General features: G+C 61.8%; 2 protein-coding genes across 2 annotated transcripts; both read left to right on the forward strand.

Moving 5' to 3' along the window:
* The first annotated feature begins 108 nt into the window (after nt 1-108).
* On the forward strand, nt 109-6,520 carry CHLRE_07g343534v5 (uncharacterized protein). Its single transcript, XM_043064402.1, has 3 exons — nt 109-1,067; nt 1,177-1,732; nt 1,920-6,520. Exons 1-3 carry the CDS (start codon nt 808-810, stop codon nt 4,320-4,322), a joined length of 3,219 nt encoding a protein of 1,072 aa, XP_042922970.1. The 5' UTR covers nt 109-807; the 3' UTR covers nt 4,323-6,520.
* A 1,048-nt stretch (nt 6,521-7,568) lies between these two features.
* On the forward strand, nt 7,569-14,100 carry CHLRE_07g343567v5 (uncharacterized protein). Its single transcript, XM_043064403.1, has 3 exons — nt 7,569-8,662; nt 8,850-10,322; nt 10,464-14,100. Exons 1-3 carry the CDS (start codon nt 7,736-7,738, stop codon nt 11,250-11,252), a joined length of 3,189 nt encoding a protein of 1,062 aa, XP_042922971.1. The 5' UTR covers nt 7,569-7,735; the 3' UTR covers nt 11,253-14,100.
* The last annotated feature ends 5,507 nt before the right edge of the window (nt 14,101-19,607 follow it).

A 19,607-nucleotide genomic window follows, 5' to 3' on the forward strand; every position in this document is an offset into this window, starting at 1 on the left:
CACGCTATGGTCAACTCGGCATGGGGCCGTTCGACAGAGGCCAGCACACATGCCGACGTGTAGCAGTTTGGACTTTATTATGGCTGTTTTCAGAACAAACTTCCTCCTCGGTATTGAAGTCGCCGGGGCTTACTCGATCTTACTTCTCTTACTTAGCTTACTTGGCTTACTTGGCGCGATTGTCTATACCGCCCTATAGTCCGTGCAGTGGCGCAATAAACTCCTAATTTGCAAGATGAAAACGATTGCAACTTTGGGAGCCGGGAAATCCAGTGGCATTCATCAGAACCAGCGACTGCGCCATCGCGACTTGCGCATGCGCGCGCCCCCGGCCCCCCAAAATAAGCTGGGTGTTATTAGTTTGATAACAATATAGTTGTAGGCTTGACAGACGTGAGAAGGGAGCATTCTAGGCCCCCGACACGAGTAAGCCGAGTAAGCCAAGTAGGATCGAGTAAGCCCCGGCGACTCCGATTGCCATCGGAAGTTTGTTCTGAAAACCGCTATAATAGGTTGCACTGTTGACGTGAGCTCAAGCTTTCCGCTTAGAAGAGTAGTTGCTAGCAGTGCTAGTGAAGCTGCGTATACTGTAACTTTCCTGAAGTCGTCAATTTTTTCTACGCTGCATACGCACCCTCATGATAATCCTGGTTGTCATAGAACATGCCACCTAGACGGGCTCGAGTCCCTGCAACTCTCGAGAGCCGCATCAAGCAAGGTCTGCAATACTTTGCTGGCCTGCGCGAGGACGAGGCAGCAGATGTTGCCCGTGCAAAGGACCTGGGCGATGCACTCCTTGAAGCTGACATGAACATTATCAGCAATACCGGGATTTTGAGCGGCATCGTGGCTGCGCATGCCTGGGCCGCGCGTGCGCTTGCCGTTGACGTTCTGAACGACTCGGCTTACGTCGCTTTTGTAGCGACCGCAACTAATCTAGGAGAACTGCTCAGCAGCCAGCCGGGCGACCAAGCTTACGGCAGGCAGGACCGGTTGGTCCGAGCCCTGCTGAGGGCGGACACGCTCGCCGTGCACGCGAGGCTGTGTACGGACGCTCGCGCCCACCCGCGGGGCCGCCGCCCGCCGCAGCCTCCGGCCACCGGATGCAATCAAGCGGGATCTGGTATGGCGTGTCCTCCAGAACCTCTCCACGATTGCCCGATTTGTGAACAACAGCCGGGATGCTGGCCTCAAGCACGAGCTGGTGACGGCGCTGGCGCACACGCAGCTGCTCGAGCACGCCGCGCGGGCGCTGCTAAGCGCCGCCCAGGCCATTCAGCCCGCATCCAGCGAAGGAACTTCAGGGGCGGCTGCAGCTTCGGGAACGGGGCTTCCACCTGAGAGCTGGATAACCGTGTCGGGCGTAGCAACCACATTTGCCCACGCGCTTTCGTGCCTGGTGGGCACAGACCTGCGCACTACCGCGCTGTGCCCACGACCCCGCGAACGGGACGCATCTGTGGAGGTGTCGCAGAATTCGAGGCAGCTACAACTGCTGGAGCAGCTGCGGCCGCTGCTGGCCAGCCGCTGCGTGCAGCTCTGCACGGGATGGGCGGGCCTGTGTGCGGCCATTACCGTACGGCAGCGGGCAGCGGACGACAGCGCTCAGCAGGGCTTGGTACCAACTGCGTCGCAGCTGTGGCACGGGCTGCCGTCGGAGCTGATACGGCCGCTGCAGCTGCCGCCGCAGGCCACTGTGTCAAGCCAGGATATGGTGCGCACAGCGACCCTGGTACGTATACGGTACTCGACCGCCGATGCGCAAGATGGGCTGCTGCGTTAGTTGACGGGGAGCTTGACGGGGATATAAGTGCATGAACTGCAATGCTCCCGGCGGGGCTCTCCGGTATACAATCTAGTGTTGGCATTACAGGAACTTAGCGTTGACATTAGCTCGCCATTTGCTCGCCGCCTTGCAGGCACTGCCTATGGTCCTGCAGGTGACGGTCAGCGGCCCCTGCGACCTGGCCATCGCCCAGCCGCCCGTGGGCTACGACCGCCTGCCGCACAGGCAGCCACAGCCGCAGCGACCATCGGCGGGGCCATCAGCAGCGGGGTCAGCAGCAGCGGAGGGGCCGGCTGCAGCACCAGCACCAGCTTCGTACAGCGCCGTAAACGCGTACGGGCTGCTTAAGGCATTATGGCACTGCCTGGCCTGTGACCGCGCCACTTACACGTGCAACCTGTGCGCAGTCGCCACGGTAATGACCCGGCTGCTGACGGAGCTGCGGCCGCGGCAGGCGGCGGTGCTGCTGCCGAGTTGGTGGCAGCTGCTGGCGCAGGAGCCGTCCATGCTCATTGAGGGGTACGGGCTTGCGCAGGACGCAGGGGAGCTGCTGCGGCTGCAGTTGAATGCGCCGCCGCCGGTCGCGTGGGCTGTTGGGGTGACGGATGCAGCTTCCGTGGCTGCGGCGAGTGTGGACTGGCCGCCGGAAGCGGCGGAGGTGCAGGACGCGGAGGCGGCGACAGCAGCGAAGGCAGCAGCCAGCCTGGCGCGTGAGAGGGACCCCAGCTACAGCCTCCGCTGCGCGCTGGACGCGGGGCTGCTGTCAGTTATGGAACGGTGCCTTCGCGCGCCACAGGCCTGGCGGCAATCCAACAGCGTGAGCAAGCTGCTGTACGTCGTAAACTGCGTGCTGCGCTACTCGGGCGTGTGGCCCGCGGTGCTGGCTCGCGGTCCCGTGCAGCAGGCGGTGTCGCTGATTGCCACGCTGGGCGCAGCAGCTCGGCTGCTGCAGGAGAAGGACACGTCACTGGACGTGATAAGCCGTGCCTCCCAGCCTGGCATGCAAACAACGGCAAGGTGCGGCGCCGGCGGCTACCTGTGTGCCTACCTGTCCGCAATGCTGGAGCAGGTCGTGGACGTGCGGGCGCTGGGCGAGGGCGCACAGCAGCAGCAGCAGCGGGAGGAGCAGCAGGCAGCAGCTATCGATGCTACGGCCACAGCCGCAATTTCCACCCCACTGCACCTCAACTCGGTGCTGGAGCAGGTAGTGGATTCGAAGGACGGCAGTGTCGAGCCCTCCACGTGCTCCATCGCCTGGATGGCGGCGGCGGGCGGCCTGCCAGCTGCCGGCTCCACAGCGTACCGGCAGCAGCAGCTGCTCACGAGCTTCGCGGTGTACCAGTGGCTGCCCATGCTGGCAAAGGCAACGGAGGATGCCTTGTGGAGTAGTGAGGCGGGCGCCGAGGGCTGGCTGTCGCAGGCGCTCCTGGTGGGGCACCTGGTGATGGATGTGCTCTGGCGCGAGGAGCGCCCGCCAGCTGAAGCCGACGAGGGCGCTGGCTCACGCAACCGACGACAGGACGCGGCGTGGTGGGAGGGCGTGACGCAGACTGGCCAGCTTGCGAAGAGCATGCACAATATTATGGACGTGCTGGCAACAGACGCCGTAAGGCCGCTGCTGCTTGAGCACTGTGAACAGTGGCAGCAGGCAGCCGTGTTGGACCTGTTGCAATCCTATTGGACACGCTTTGCGGGGGCGGCGCGTGTCACGATACGTGCGTGGGCGATACGGGCGGCCGAACAACAGCATCAGCGGACGGATGGAAAGCAGCAGGCTGGGCAGGCGGCGGAGGGCGGGAAGGGCAGCAGCACGAGCAGCCTTGGCGACAGCACAGCACAGCAGCGGCAGGCGCCACCGCCCGAGCTAGTGCTGCAGTGCTTGACGCCGCTGCCGATGCAGCAGCTGGCAGCGGTGCACGGGCGGCAGGACATGGTGGATTACCTGGACGCAGTAGCTAAGGGTTTGAGAGGGGAAATGATGATTGAGTGCGGCAGTGCCGGCGCCGGCGGAAGCGGCATGGGGGTGCAAGGGCCTGCCAGCATGGAGGGCGGCGCGTCGCACGCTAGCGCCACGGCGGATAGGTTGAGGGCGAAGTGGGTTGGCGCCGTGCGGCCGCGGTACCCGTGGCTGTTGTCTCAAGGCCAGGCACAGGCGGGGCTGCATGACCTGATGGTCGCAGAGGCGGCGGCTGCAGCGGCAGCTACTGCTACGGGCGAGCCCTCAGTAGCCTGCGGCGGCGGTGGCAGCAGCGGGAGCAGTAGCAGGAGCAGTAGTGGGCAGGGCAGCAGCAGCGATGGGCCGGTATTTGAGCACAAGCTGTGCTACAACCCGCGCTGCTGCTCGCTGGACGGCCCCAGCGCGTTGGTTGCGCCCCGCGGCGGCAAGACGTGTGTGCGGTGCCGTGCTGCCACGTATTGCTGCGGCGCTTGCCAGCTTGTGGACTGGCGTGAGCGGCACTCTGGCACCTGCAGTGGAGCCGCCGCGGCGGCGGCAGGGTCAGCAGGGACAGCGAAGGCAGCGCTGAAGAAGGCATGAATGCTACGGGCGAGCCCTCAGTAGCCTGCGGCGGCGGTGGCAGCAGCGGGAGCAGTAGCAGGAGCAGTAGTGGGCAGGGCAGCAGCAGCGATGGGCCGGTATTTGAGCACAAGCTGTGCTACAACCCGCGCTGCTGCTCGCTGGACGGCCCCAGCGCGTTGGTTGCGCCCCGCGGCGGCAAGACGTGTGTGCGGTGCCGTGCTGCCACGTATTGCTGCGGCGCTTGCCAGCTTGTGGACTGGCGTGAGCGGCACTCTGGCACCTGCAGTGGAGCCGCCGCGGCGGCGGCAGGGTCAGCAGGGACAGCGAAGGCAGCGCTGAAGAAGGCATGAACTGACGAAGTGCAACAGCAGTATGGACCCGAAGACTGCGCTTCAAATGCGGCGTTTTGCGGTTTGTATGAGAGTGAGAGTGCGATGCATGGCGTGGACTCTTGGGTCGTTTGCCACGCCGAGCGTGCAGCAAGAAGCGCTCAAAAAGCCCAATTGGCTCTGCTTTGCATTAGCGCATTACGGTTGATGACCGCTGACGCGGGTGGTCCGCGCCTTCATCGGCCGGGATTACAGAGCGGACTCCACACCGAATGTATGAGTGCCAGACCTGCGATGCTAATCTTACTTCGCCAAGGCTAGCCTCCTCGCTCCTTTGAGGCTTGATACCGTATCAAGGTTTTGGGCAGGAGTAGGGGCATCATGAGCGGCGGCGGGGTAACAGGGTGGGGTACAGGCTGCAGTGTTGTTCGGGTTTGGGCGCGTTCTAGGCATGTGGCACCCGTATGTGGCAGAGCAATTTGACTGTCCCCAACATGTTTATGTGCCCGCCGAGAATGCTAAGCTGACGGTCTGAACTTCGCGGTTTTTGTAGTTGCACGACTGTATGTCATTAGAGTTTCGGCCATTGTCGCAGGTGCAGGCGCAGTGCAGTAGAATGCAGGGGCGTGGGCGAGGAGGAGAGGGCTGACGGACAACTGGAGGCCGTGATGCGGCGGTAGATACGGTAGGTACAGGACTGGGAGGCGCACCAAATGCATGACTGACTTACCAGTGCACGGCTGAACGCGATGGCTACATGTGCGGACTGCGGACGGGCTTGGAACATCAGCTTATGAATGAGGGACGGTGCACTGTTGCCGACGCATTCGGCCTATCACGGCATGCACTCACATGGCATCATCTCGCTCTACACCGCCAGTCTTTGGTGCCACGGCAAGAGGTGGGGCCCCGGTGGATGGGTGTGCAGGAGGGCGGGGTGGTTTGGCGGTAGGGATGGGAGTGCGGAAGTGGACGACAAGGTCAAGCTTGCAGGAGGTGTTGTTTGCGGTAACAGCTGGATGGTGGCATGTTTTGTCGTTGTAATATGGGACAAGCAGCATGAGGATGCGTTGTCGAGGATCAAGTTCACGAGCATGCCATCAGGTGAGTTGAACAAGAAAGGCCGTTAGTAAGGGCGTGCTATGGCTGCTGCAAGTTGTTTCGGGTTAAGGAGGAGGGTGGCATCCCTGGCCACTGGCGATCCACCGGGTCACCTGCGCAAGGTAGGCGGTGGCGAGCTCCTTGTTGTTGGGGGGGGGCGGGTGGCACAGCCGCACAGCCGGTTTGGTGGTTGGATGACGGTGGCAGTGCCGGGCCAGTTCCTGATACCTTCCGTACTCGTGATGAGCCGTGTGTGACATCCGTACTCGTGATGTTCGGTGTTTGTGTCATAGCCTTGGGCAAACCTAACTGAGCATTTACGTGGTTTCGAGTCCAACTCGGACACCTGCAATTCATCTGTGATCTGTCAGCTGAGAGCACGCACATGACGGACGCGGGTCTGCTGCACGTGGCGTACGGCTGCCCCGCCCTGCACAGCCTGCGCTTCAGCGCCACGGGCATCGCCGATTGGGGCGTGCGCCGACCGGTGGTGCTGGCAGGGCCTCTGCCCGGTGTTCGCGTCGTGGTCGCAGCAGCAGGGGCAGAAGGCTGGAGGGGCGGCGTTAAGGCGGCAGGCGCTGTGGGTGCCGAGGCACGGGCGGCTTGCAACCAGATGGCAGCGCGCTGTTGGTTGGGACGTTGGGTTGCACTTGGGGGTGCGCTGGGTGATAACTTTGTTGCAGGAACGGTGGTAGGCGCCTGGCGTGCGGTATCCCGCGAGCAGCGGGTGCGCCGCGACGCGTTGACCACTCAGCCTGGCTGCGCACGCTATGGTCAACTCGGCATGGGGCCGTTCGACAGAGGCCAGCACACATGCCGACGTGTATCCGCTGTCCCCTCCCAGCTGTCCCTTCCAGTAGTCCCTTCCAGTTGTCCCTTCCAGCTGTCCCACACCAACTGTCCCACCCCAGCTGTCCCTTCGGCTCCCTTCTCAAAACGCAGCTTTCAGCAAAATCTACAGCCTGCCCGACTCCCAGCGTGTGCGACCTTCCGCCCGCCTTCCAAAACGCAACAGCCCCCGCCTCTCCTCGCCAGCCGCTCACAGCCGAAACTCTGCTTCTTTCTTTATCAGCCACAAACATCAGCCACAAACAAGGCCTCGGAAACAACGCCTCGGAAACTTCCTCCCAACTAGTGCGCGGCCACAGCTCCCCTACCGAACGTCGCAGCACCTATCCTCACCATCAGCAACGCTTCCTCACCTCCGGTTGTGTTGTTGGCGTGTTGCACCGCATTCGGCCTGCCCGCCACAATTGTCGTACACATTCGGGCCCCTCTTCTGCTTTGCTTCGCCTTGTTCCTGCCCCTGTTTGTCACACTGTCGCCCGGCCATTGTTTTGCTGCACGCCGTTGCATTACGCTAGTGCTCGTCTACACAGCTCATCCGTGGACGCCGGTCGACTGCCTGCAGGTGCGCATCGGCTATGCTATCCGCGCGGTGTGGCGTCGCATTGAGTCTGTGTGGTGCTATCGCCTTGGCCGGGCGCCCGGAGCGTGAGGAATGCGCGTCAGCAAAACATCGACACAACCTGCCAGCTACCGTCGGTACAGTAACAGCGCGCGAACGACGCACCAATGCCTTGTCCCTTCTTGCTACGCATTTATGTGGGCACGGGTGGGAGCCACACACATCGGGACTACGCTTTCCTGCCCCTTGCCATGTTCCATCACATGCCGACGTGTAGCAGTTTGGACTTTATTAATAGGTTGCACTGTTGACGTGAGCTCAAGCTTTCCGCTTAGAAGAGTAGTTGCTAGCAGTGCTAGTGAAGCTGCGTATACTGTAACTTTCCTGAAGTCGTCAATTTTTTCTACGCTGCATACGCACCCTCATGATAATCCTGGTTGTCATAGAACATGCCACCTAGACGGGCTCGAGTCCCTGCAACTCTCGAGAGCCGCATCAAGCAAGGTCTGCAATACTTTGCTGGCCTGCGCGAGGACGAGGCAGCAGATGTTGCCCGTGCAAAGGACCTGGGCGATGCACTCCTTGAAGCTGACATGAACATTATCAGCAATACCGGGATTTTGAGCGGCATCGTGGCTGCGCATGCCTGGGCCGCGCGTGCGCTTGCCGTTGACGTTCTGAACGACTCGGCTTACGTCGCTTTTGTAGCGACCGCAACTAATCTAGGAGAACTGCTCAGCAGCCAGCCGGGCGACCAAGCTTACGGCAGGCAGGACCGGTTGGTCCGAGCCCTGCTGAGGGCGGACACGCTCGCCGTGCACGCGAGGCTGTGTGTACGGACGCTCGCGCCCACCCGCGGGGCCGCCGCCCGCCGCAGCCTCCGGCCACCGGATGCAATCAAGCGGGATCTGGTATGGCGTGTCCTCCAGAACCTCTCCACGATTGCCCGATTTGTGAACAACAGCCGGGATGCTGGCCTCAAGCACGAGCTGGTGACGGCGCTGGCGCACACGCAGCTGCTCGAGCACGCCGCGCGGGCGCTGCTAAGCGCCGCCCAGGCCATTCAGCCCGCATCCAGCGAAGGAACTTCAGGGGCGGCTGCAGCTTCGGGAACGGGGCTTCCACCTGAGAGCTGGATAACCGTGTCGGGCGTAGCAACCACATTTGCCCACGCGCTTTCGTGCCTGGTGGGCACAGACCTGCGCACTACCGCGCTGTGCCCACGACCCCGCGAACGGGACGCATCTGTGGAGGTGTCGCAGAATTCGAGGCAGCTACAACTGCTGGAGCAGCTGCGGCCGCTGCTGGCCAGCCGCTGCGTGCAGCTCTGCACGGGATGGGCGGGCCTGTGTGCGGCCATTACCGTACGGCAGCGGGCAGCGGACGACAGCGCTCAGCAGGGCTTGGTACCAACTGCGTCGCAGCTGTGGCACGGGCTGCCGTCGGAGCTGATACGGCCGCTGCAGCTGCCGCCGCAGGCCACTGTGTCAAGCCAGGATATGGTGCGCACAGCGACCCTGGTACGTATACGGTACTCGACCGCCGATGCGCAAGATGGGCTGCTGCGTTAGTTGACGGGGAGCTTGACGGGGATATAAGTGCATGAACTGCAATGCTCCCGGCGGGGCTCTCCGGTATACAATCTAGTGTTGGCATTACAGGAACTTAGCGTTGACATTAGCTCGCCATTTGCTCGCCGCCTTGCAGGCACTGCCTATGGTCCTGCAGGTGACGGTCAGCGGCCCCTGCGACCTGGCCATCGCCCAGCCGCCCGTGGGCTACGACCGCCTGCCGCACAGGCAGCCACAGCCGCAGCGACCATCGGCGGGGCCATCAGCAGCGGGGTCAGCAGCAGCGGAGGGGCCGGCTGCAGCACCAGCACCAGCTTCGTACAGCGCCGTAAACGCGTACGGGCTGCTTAAGGCATTATGGCACTGCCTGGCCTGTGACCGCGCCACTTACACGTGCAACCTGTGCGCAGTCGCCACGGTAATGACCCGGCTGCTGACGGAGCTGCGGCCGCGGCAGGCGGCGGTGCTGCTGCCGAGTTGGTGGCAGCTGCTGGCGCAGGAGCCGTCCATGCTCATTGAGGGGTACGGGCTTGCGCAGGACGCAGGGGAGCTGCTGCGGCTGCAGTTGAATGCGCCGCCGCCGGTCGCGTGGGCTGTTGGGGTGACGGATGCAGCTTCCGTGGCTGCGGCGAGTGTGGACTGGCCGCCGGAAGCGGCGGAGGTGCAGGACGCGGAGGCGGCGACAGCAGCGAAGGCAGCAGCCAGCCTGGCGCGTGAGAGGGACCCCAGCTACAGCCTCCGCTGCGCGCTGGACGCGGGGCTGCTGTCAGTTATGGAACGGTGCCTTCGCGCGCCACAGGCCTGGCGGCAGTCCAACAGCGTGAGCAAGCTGCTGTACGTCGTAAACTGCGTGCTGCGCTACTCGGGCGTGTGGCCCGCGGTGCTGGCTCGCGGTCCCGTGCAGCAGGCGGTGTCGCTGATTGCCACGCTGGGCGCAGCAGCTCGGCTGCTGCAGGAGAAGGACACGTCACTGGACGTGATAAGCCGTGCCTCCCAGCCTGGCATGCAAACAACGGCAAGGTGCGGCGCCGGCGGCTACCTGTGTGCCTACCTGTCCGCAATGCTGGAGCAGGTCGTGGACGTGCGGGCGCTGGGCGAGGGCGCACAGCAGCAGCAGCAGCGGGAGGAGCAGCAGGCAGCAGCTATCGATGCTACGGCCACAGCCGCAATTTCCACCCCACTGCACCTCAACTCGGTGCTGGAGCAGGTAGTGGATTCGAAGGACGGCAGTGTCGAGCCCTCCACGTGCTCCATCGCCTGGATGGCGGCGGCGGGCGGCCTGCCAGCTGCCGGCTCCACAGCGTACCGGCAGCAGCAGCTGCTCACGAGCTTCGCGGTGTACCAGTGGCTGCCCATGCTGGCAAAGGCAACGGAGGATGCCTTGTGGAGTAGTGAGGCGGGCGCCGAGGGCTGGCTGTCGCAGGCGCTCCTGGTGGGGCACCTGGTGATGGATGTGCTCTGGCGCGAGGAGCGCCCGCCAGCTGAAGCCGACGAGGGCGCTGGCTCACACAACCGACGACAGGACGCGGCGTGGTGGGAGGGCGTGACGCAGACTGGCCAGCTTGCGAAGAGCATGCACAATATTATGGACGTGCTGGCAACAGACGCCGTAAGGCCGCTGCTGCTTGAGCACTGTGAACAGTGGCAGCAGGCAGCCGTGTTGGACCTGTTGCAATCCTATTGGACACGCTTTGCGGGGGCGGCGCGTGTCACGATACGTGCGTGGGCGATACGGGCGGCCGAACAACAGCATCAGCGGACGGATGGAAAGCAGCAGGCTGGGCAGGCGGCGGAGGGCGGGAAGGGCAGCAGCACGAGCAGCCTTGGCGACAGCACAGCACAGCAGCGGCAGGCGCCACCGCCCGAGCTAGTGCTGCAGTGCTTGACGCCGCTGCCGATGCAGCAGCTGGCAGCGGTGCACGGGCGGCAGGACATGGTGGATTACCTGGACGCAGTAGCTAAGGGTTTGAGAGGGGAAATGATGATTGAGTGCGGCAGTGCCGGCGCCGGCGGAAGCGGCATGGGGGTGCAAGGGCCTGCCAGCATGGAGGGCGGCGCGTCGCACGCTAGCGCCACGGCGGATAGGTTGAGGGCGAAGTGGGTTGGCGCCGTGCGGCCGCGGTACCCGTGGCTGTTGTCTCAAGGCCAGGCACAGGCGGGGCTGCATGACCTGATGGTCGCAGAGGCGGCGGCTGCAGCGGCAGCTACTGCTACGGGCGAGCCCTCAGTAGCCTGCGGCGGCGGTGGCAGCAGCGGGAGCAGTAGCAGGAGCAGTAGTGGGCAGGGCAGCAGCAGCGATGGGCCGGTATTTGAGCACAAGCTGTGCTACAACCCGCGCTGCTGCTCGCTGGACGGCCCCAGCGTGTTGGTTGCGCCCCGCGGCGGCAAGACGTGTGTGCGGTGCCGTGCTGCCACGTATTGCTGCGGCGCTTGCCAGCTTGTGGACTGGCGTGAGCGGCACTCTGGCACCTGCAGTGGAGCCGCCGCGGCGGCGGCAGGGTCAGCAGGGACAGCGAAGGCAGCGCTGAAGAAGGCATGAACTGACGAAGTGCAACAGCAGTATGGACCCGAAGACTGCGCTTCAAATGCGGCGTTTTGCGGTTTGTATGAGAGTGAGAGTGCGATGCATGGCGTGGACTCTTGGGTCGTTTGCCACGCCGAGCGTGCAGCAAGAAGCGCTTAAAAAGCCCAATTGGCTCTGCTTTGCATTAGCGCATTACGGTTGATGACCGCTGACGCGGGTGGTCCGCGCCTTCATCGGCCGGGATTACAGAGCGGACTCCACACCGAATGTATGAGTGCCAGACCTGCGATGCTAATCTTACTTCGCCAAGGCTAGCCTCCTCGCTCCTTTGAGGCTTGATACCGTATCAAGGTTTTGGGCAGGAGTAGGGGCATCATGAGCGGCGGCGGGGTAACAGGGTGGGGTACAGGCTGCAGTGTTGTTCGGGTTTGGGCGCGTTCTAGGCATGTGGCACCCGTATGTGGCAGAGCAATTTGACTGTCCCCAACATGTTTATGTGCCCGCCGAGAATGCTAAGCTGACGGTCTGAACTTCGCGGTTTTTGTAGTTGCACGACTGTATGTCATTAGAGTTTCGGCCATTGTCGCAGGTGCAGGCGCAGTGCAGTAGAATGCAGGGGCGTGGGCGAGGAGGAGAGGGCTGACGGACAACTGGAGGCCGTGATGCGGCGGTAGATACGGTAGGTACAGGACTGGGAGGCGCACCAAATGCATGACTGACTTACCAGTGCACGGCTGAACGCGATGGCTACATGTGCGGACTGCGGACGGGCTTGGAACATCAGCTTATGAATGAGGGACGGTGCACTGTTGCCGACGCATTCGGCCTATCACGGCATGCACTCACATGGCATCATCTCGCTCTACACCGCCAGTCTTTGGTGCCACGGCAAGAGGTGGGGCCCCGGTGGATGGGTGTGCAGGAGGGCGGGGTGGTTTGGCGGTAGGGATGGGAGTGCGGAAGTGGACGACAAGGTCAAGCTTGCAGGAGGTGTTGTTTGCGGTAACAGCTGGATGGTGGCATGTTTTGTCGTTGTAATATGGGACAAGCAGCATGAGGATGCGTTGTCGAGGATCAAGTTCACGAGCATGCCATCAGGTGAGTTGAACAAGAAAGGCCGTTAGTAAGGGCGTGCTATGGCTGCTGCAAGTTGTTTCGGGTTAAGGAGGAGGGTGGCATCCCTGGCCACTGGCGATCCACCGGGTCACCTGCGCAAGGTAGGCGGTGGCGAGCTCCTTGTTGTTGGGGGGGGCGGGTGGCACAGCCGCACAGCCGGTTTGGTGGTTGGATGACGGTGGCAGTGCCGGGCCAGTTCCTGATACCTTCCGTACTCGTGATGAGCCGTGTGTGACATCCGTACTCGTGATGTTCGGTGTTTGTGTCATAGCCTTGGGCAAACCTAACTGAGCATTTACGTGGTTTCGAGTCCAACTCGGACACCTGCAATTCATCTGTGATCTGTCAGCTGAGAGCACGCACATGACGGACGCGGGTCTGCTGCACGTGGCGTACGGCTGCCCCGCCCTGCACAGCCTGCACTTCAGCGCCACGGGCATCGCCGATTGGGGCGTGCGCCGACCGGTGGTGCTGGCAGGGCCTCTGCCCGGTGTTCGCGTCGTGGTCGCAGCAGCAGGGGCAGAAGGCTGGAGGGGCGGCGTTAAGGCGGCAGGCGCTGTGGGTGCCGAGGCACGGGCGGCTTGCAACCAGATGGCAGCGCGCTGTTGGTTGGGACGTTGGGTTGCACTTGGGGGTGCGCTGGGTGATAACTTTGTTGCAGGAACGGTGGTAGGCGCCTGGCGTGCGGTATCCCGCGAGCAGCGGGTGCGCCGCGACGCGTTGACCACTCACGCACGCTATGGTCAACTCGGCATGGGGCCGTTCGACAGAGGCCAGCACACATGCCGACGTGTAGCAGTTGGCTTGCCCCTTCCCCCGAAGGGGGAGGGGCAGTAGCCATTGCGGTCGCATCGATCGCCGGAGGGGGGCCCTCACGGTTATTCCAGTTTTATGTGCAGTTACGTCGGGAAACCCGAACGTAACTAGAGTTCTTGTGCAAATAATACGCCTTTCAATGTGTCCGTAGCAACGCATAACTTTGCAAAAACACAAGGAAGGCGTAAGACTAGAGGCGAAGAGATCAGAGGCGTTGGAGGATCCCGGCGCTCGATAGCGCGATTGGCTTTGCATTTCCGGGAATTGCGGTAGACGATATTCTTCAAGGCAAACATATAGACTTGGATATGTGCGAGCGCAAACAGCAAAGCGCATGCGATCTCTCCGATCGGCGATAGCAGAAAGGCAATGCGCTGACTTATCGCAGCGCAGTGGAGATAAGTCTAGTTATTGCGACGTAACTGCCGTGTTGCGTTAGAGTCACGCACGGCGCAGGACGCTCGGGTACGTGCCTGTGCATGGGGCCGAACCGAGCTGGGTCTTGTACGCGTCAGGAGCACACGGCGCCTTATCTGCCGTTGTGCTTCTGTACTGTATTTCGGATCGTCCCTCTGCCGGGACGGTGACCTCAGTGTGTCGCACTTAAACGTTCCCTACATTTCTGGACTTTCTTTGCAATCCTATACCTGGTTCTAACTATACTTTACCATGTCTGGACCGAATAAGCGTTTAATATACACTCAGACGGAGTTGCAGCGCTTTGTTGCGCGATCCTGCTCAATGGAACCCCTTAGCTTGATCACGCTCGCTCTCTGATCGTAAGGGAATGCCCTTCGACGCTTCTCTGGCGCTTTGGACCACGCTTTGGTTCGGGGGCCGCATTCGGGAGCAAATCGGAGCAGAGCGGAGCTTTCAAGCGGAGCAAAGGCGCGCGAAGCGTTGCGGACAAGGCGTTCGGCAAGTCACTGAAAGCAAAAGGGCATGCACAGCTGTGCGGGCGGGCTACTTGCTTGCCATGCGCGGTCCTGCTTGCCGTGCCTTCGTGTCTACCCGTCGCTTTACAGTTCACAGCTTTGTGCAATACCTTTCATCTTCCATCGTGCCACCCCCACCTCCCCAAGACCTCAGGGCTTTTGGCGCGGTACTTCTCCTGTCTGCCTATCCAGGCCGCAGGGCCCGCGTGCCCTTGGGGAAAGGGCGTGTGTGCCGTTGGGATCCGGCCTGTGCGCCGCAAGCAACGGGCTTTGCGCCCTTGCCTTATGGACAATGGATGGCATACGTGCCCTTATGATACGGCCTGTGTGCCGCAAGCAATGGGCTCCGCGCCCTTGCTTTATGGACAATGGACGGCATACGTGCCCTTATGATACGGCCTGTGCGCCGCAAGCAACGGGCTCCGCGCCCTTGCTTTATGGACAATGGACGGCATACGTGCCCTTATGATACGGCCTGTGTGCCGCAAGCAATGGGCTCCGCGCCCTTGCTTTATGGACAATGGACGGCATACGTGCCCTTATGATACGGCCTGTGCGCCGCAAGCAACGGGCTCCGCGCCCTTGCTTTATGGACAATGGACGGCATACGTGCCCTTATGATACGGCCTGTGTGCCGCAGGCAACGGGCTCCGCGCCCTTGCTTCACGGACAATGGACGGCATACGTGCCCCTACGATACGGCCTGTGCGCCGCAAGCAACGGGCTCCGCGCCCTTGCTACATGGACAATTTACGGCGTACGTGCCCTCATAATACGGCCTGTGCGCCGCAGGCAACGGGCTCCGCGCCCTTGCTTCATGGACACTTCACGGCGTACGTGCCCTCATGATACGGCCTGTGTGCCGCAGGCAACGGGCTCCGCGCCCTTGCTTCATGGACAATGCGCCGCGTACGTGTTCTTATGATACGGCCTGTGCGCCGCAAGCAACGGGCTCTGCACCCTTGTTTTATGGACAATTCACGGCATACGTGCCCGTATGATGTGACCTGTGTGCCGCAAGCAACAGCTCACCCTTGCTTTTGGGTAATAGATGGCATACGTGCCCTTATGATACGACCTGTGTGCCGCAAGCAACGGGCTCCACACTCTTGCGTTGTGGATTATAGACGGCATTGAAATGCTTACGTGCCTTCGTTGTACATGCCTTTGCGTTGTGGACAATGTGTGGTCTGAGCGCCACGTTCGGATACGGCGTGTGTGCCGCCAGCAACAGGCTTTGCGCCTCGCATCATGTGTCTTGCGATATTGCCCGTGTGCCGCATGCAATTATGCTGCCTGCCCTGTCGTTATGGACGCTTCGACTTGTTGCGTGCCCTGCTGCGTGCCCTGTCGCAATACGCCTTGAGTGTGCCGTGCACGGCAAGCCTGCGCCTCGCTATTGCTTCGTGTTGACAACGGAGCGGGCTTACGTGATCATGCGTCACCCTGTACGTCTTGAGGTCCGCACGCACATCATACTATCACGCGGCATCACCATTGTAGTTTGGCTGACGCACCCCAAGCCAACCTATATGCATTCGATGTGTGCGCTAGGCCCAAGTGCCGAATTGTGGAGTTTTGTGCAGTTCGGCCAGCATGCTATTGCCAATAACAATACCGCATGACGCATAACAATACCGCATGACGCATAAACATGCCTTCGTGCAGCCCTGCACCAGGCATCGGACGCTGTGTCACGCAGTGAGCCCGACCCTGCCCAACCAACATTTTGTTGCGAGATACGGTCGGAGCTGGGATCACAGCCTGCTTGGTGGGTTTAGATGGCGCCCGTGTGTTGGGCTGGGCTGTTGCTGCTCGCGGTGGGGCCCACCACCGAGTCACGGCACCCATCCGCCCTCCCCTCTTGTTGGCCCACCCGCCTGTACACATGCCAGCCACCCGCTCGCCATCCTGTGAAAGCGGGTAGCCGACTTGGCAAGCGCTTTTCCTGACACTTGGCGCAGGTTTGAGTGGGATACCAGAATGGTCTGAATGTAGTTGTTGGATAACCAGTACACTGCGGTGTGTAGCTGGTTAGCGGGAGTGCCGTGCATGAAACACGCTACTCGACCCGCCACGCCCGCGCGATGGTACCACCAACCGTTCAACCCAGATCCATGCCGGGGTAGCATCGACCCACAGTCAGACTGATAGCTCCTATCCAGGTGTCAGGCGCCATGTATGTATCTGTGGACGCGTCAAGCTGGCTTGTGCCGTAGCGTTGGCCGCCTGTATGGCATGCCCGGCATCTGTGTCACGTTATGGCGTCATGCTTACCGTAGTCACGCGGCTTGCGTGCTGTGCGGCACGCTCCCTGCCAATCCTTCAGGACATGTATGCATACATGTTCCTTGGTCAGAACCATAGCAGGGGCAGCGTGTTCTGTCAATGCCTCATGAACCCAGAGACCCAAGCCAACGTACGCATTAGTTCCGCAACGCACGTCAACAGGAACCCCTGCACGTCAATGCCAACTGAATGTGTCGCCTGCCCACTCGCCAGTGGACGCCTAGGGAACCAGCCTTGGTTCCTTTCAGCCCCGGCCTTACTTCACCCGGCGGGGCAATTACTTATCACCGAAGTGCTAGGAGCAGTGTGCTATATGTCATTACTATTAAGAGCGTATGGCGACACAGGCTCACATGTGGGTAGCCAGGCCGACAGTGCCCTGCGGGCTTGGCAGTCGGCAGGCATCCCAACTCAGCCCGGCCTCCTCACAGCAGTACCACAACGTGCCCGTACGTGGGCGAGTGCGGAGTTTGGCTGCCGGCGTGGCTGTATCATCTCTCACATTGGATGACCCATCCGCCACTGCGATGGGTTCACTACTGGCACGTCCCTCGAGTCGCTCACCCACCGGCTCCGCCCGGCGTTCGCTCCCTTTGGCTGGGCCGGGGCCCGTGGCGCATCCAACCCGCCATCGCGGCCCCGAGTGCTCCTTATTTCCTCCCATCACTACGCCTTCTATCACTATAGATACATTGCGTGTTCCACGCGTGCCGGGTATCCTTCACCCCTCCGCGCCGCTCGACCAGGCCAGCCTTGCTGGGGTTGCTGAGGTGTTACCCTTCATGTTGCCCTCCCTGCTATTACGGTACACCCCACAGCCGCCGTGGCGTACGGTATCGGCACGTACGGGACATTGTGTGCATGCATCCCCGCGGCGTTTGGAGGCATTCACGTGCGCGCCTGTCCTGCGTCCGCCGGGGTGATGCTATCTATGGGTGTACCTACTGCTTGATTGGTAGTGACTCTTATGCAAGACACTGCAAATCTCAAGCATGGCACCTAGCTAGCAAGAAAGAAATTAGTGTTCGTGGCCATGCTGCACGGCTGGGCATGGCTGCCCGCATCCTACACCACGACGGCGCGGGTGAAGGGCAGGTTGCCGCGCGTGACTCGCGTACGTAAAACCGCTCTAGTGTTGCACCTCGCGCCTTCTCCTGCGTGGCTCATGTTGGCTAGTCTGTCCCAGCTTCGAGTCACGAAGTTGTTATTATTCCCAAGGTTGTTCCGAGCAGCCTACAACGTCAACACGTGTTATGGCATGGCCCTGGGGGCCGGTAGAGAGTACCGAGCGAGGTCTCCAGTGCTTCGTGCCAACACGTGCCAACACGCACTGTTACCTTTCCTAGGCACACGGACGGCCACAGCTGCCCAGAAGCCACACACCTGAACAAGGATGCATGTGTTTCCCTGTAACGCCCCGGCGTCGTCTGCGTGGCTGGCGCACGCGGGACAATGCATGTGTGTTTCTGTCGTGGCCATTGGTGCACCTGATACGTTTGTGAGTCTGGTATCATGGCCCTTGCAACGCCAGTCGTGTTCCTATTGCTGCTTGTCTTCTGGTAGTGACCATTGACCGCCCATGACCGACGGAGTGTGGCGCTGTCAGGCCCCGCGTTGGCGTCGCCCTGCGCCGCCTGCAGCAGGTGCCGGCGGCGCCTCCGGCGGCGCTCATCCCCATGTGATGGTGCTGCTCGTGCAGCCAATATCCCCAAGCACGAAGCTCGTTCTATCGACCGCTGTCGAGTGTGCAACTAGGACCGTACGTTCGTGCGCAAGCAAGGCGATGGGCGGAGCGCTCCGCGGTGTTCGAGACACATGATTTCGGTAGCGCAAGGGCACGAACGCCGCCGCCATCACCGCCGACCGCACCTTGGTTTGCGTGACCGGCCGTTGGGCCGAGCGCTTTGCGAGAAGAGCTGCATACGCGAAGCCAATCAAGCCCAGCCACCAGGGCTGCCGTCGCCCGCACCATGACCTCCCCGCGTTGAGGACTACTACCAAACTCTGGCAGCACTTTCGGCCACTAGTGCAACCTCAACACGGGCGGGCTGGGGCGGGCACGGCGGACTTGGTGGGGTATCGGGAGCTGCGAGGCCGGAGGTAGGAGGCCGCTGAGGGCCACGAATGAGTTGCTAGGCCGCTTGAGGCATGAGTGGAGGCTATTGTCGGTTTGAGAGATTGGGATTATCGTTTGGGGCCGTGGCGGTTTGTAACGCTACACGGCAGTAAGGAGTCAATAAGCGCTGACTTATCGCAGCGCAGTGGAGATAAGTCTAGTTATTGCGACGTAACTGCCGTGTTGCGTTAGAGTCACGCACGGCGCAGGACGCTCGGGTACGTGCCTGTGCATGGGGCCGAACCGAGCTGGGTCTTGTACGCGTCAGGAGCACACGGCGCCTTATCTGCCGTTGTGCTTCTGTACTGTATTTCGGATCGTCCCTCTGCCGGGACGGTGACAACCCACCCGCCCCCCCTGGTGCCGCCGCGGATTAATGTGGTGGCACCCGTGGGCGCTGCGGCGTGCGTGGTTGTCTGGACTCTGCTGCTATCAGGCACTTCATACATGCGACACACCCAGTACTGGCAGCACTTTCGGCCACTAGTGCAACCTCAACACGGGCGGGCTGGGGCGGGCACGGCGGACTTGGTGGGGTATCGGGAGCTGCGAGGCCGGAGGTAGGAGGCCGCTGAGGGCCACGAATGAGTTGCTAGGCCGCTTGAGGCATGAGTGGAGGCTATTGTCGGTTTGAGAGATTGGGATTATCGTTTGGGGCCGTGGCGGTTTGTAACGCTACACGGCAGTAAGGAGTCAATAAGTGCTTCATCGCAATGCATAAGCAGCGCTGAGTTTTGTGATATCAACGGTGCATACTATCGTGGTGACGATTTGTCGAAATCGTGTCTCGGGCCCCCTGCCCCCGACTCGCCCCCGCCCCGCCCGCGCTCTCTCGCCTTCCGCAAATGCAACTGTGTTCACCGGCGCCTCCCCGCGCAAATCCCTCCCCTGATACCAGCCCCGCATCTCCCTCCCATCCCGTTCGCACAACTGCGACTGCGCGGAACTGGACGTTGGGAACGTGACCATAGCCGATGAAATGCTGGGATCGGGGGTTAAGTTCCCGTCATGCGTGGCCTGCAATGGTGCGCAATGCGACAGGGGGAGGGGGCAAGCCGGGGTACTGCGTAGCGGTAGGGTTTGGACTTTATTAATAGG

Source organism: Chlamydomonas reinhardtii, chromosome 7, assembly GCF_000002595.2.
Source record: "Chlamydomonas reinhardtii strain CC-503 cw92 mt+ chromosome 7, whole genome shotgun sequence".
Classification (NCBI taxonomy): domain Eukaryota; kingdom Viridiplantae; phylum Chlorophyta; class Chlorophyceae; order Chlamydomonadales; family Chlamydomonadaceae; genus Chlamydomonas; species Chlamydomonas reinhardtii.

Excerpts from the sequence above, each read along its gene's own strand:
- CHLRE_07g343534v5 (XM_043064402.1), top strand. The coding sequence starts at position 808 with ATGAACATTATCAGCAATACCGGGATTTTGAGCGGCATCGTGGCTGCG. Across the intron at positions 1,068-1,176 it reads ACGGACGCTCGCGCCCACCC|CCGGGATGCTGGCCTCAAGC; the intron begins GCGGGGCCGCCG and ends TGTGAACAACAG. Across the intron at positions 1,733-1,919 it reads TGGTGCGCACAGCGACCCTG|GCACTGCCTATGGTCCTGCA; the intron begins GTACGTATACGG and ends GCCGCCTTGCAG.
- CHLRE_07g343567v5 (XM_043064403.1), top strand. The coding sequence starts at position 7,736 with ATGAACATTATCAGCAATACCGGGATTTTGAGCGGCATCGTGGCTGCG. Across the intron at positions 8,663-8,849 it reads TGGTGCGCACAGCGACCCTG|GCACTGCCTATGGTCCTGCA; the intron begins GTACGTATACGG and ends GCCGCCTTGCAG. Across the intron at positions 10,323-10,463 it reads ACGTGCTGGCAACAGACGCC|CATCAGCGGACGGATGGAAA; the intron begins GTAAGGCCGCTG and ends GCCGAACAACAG.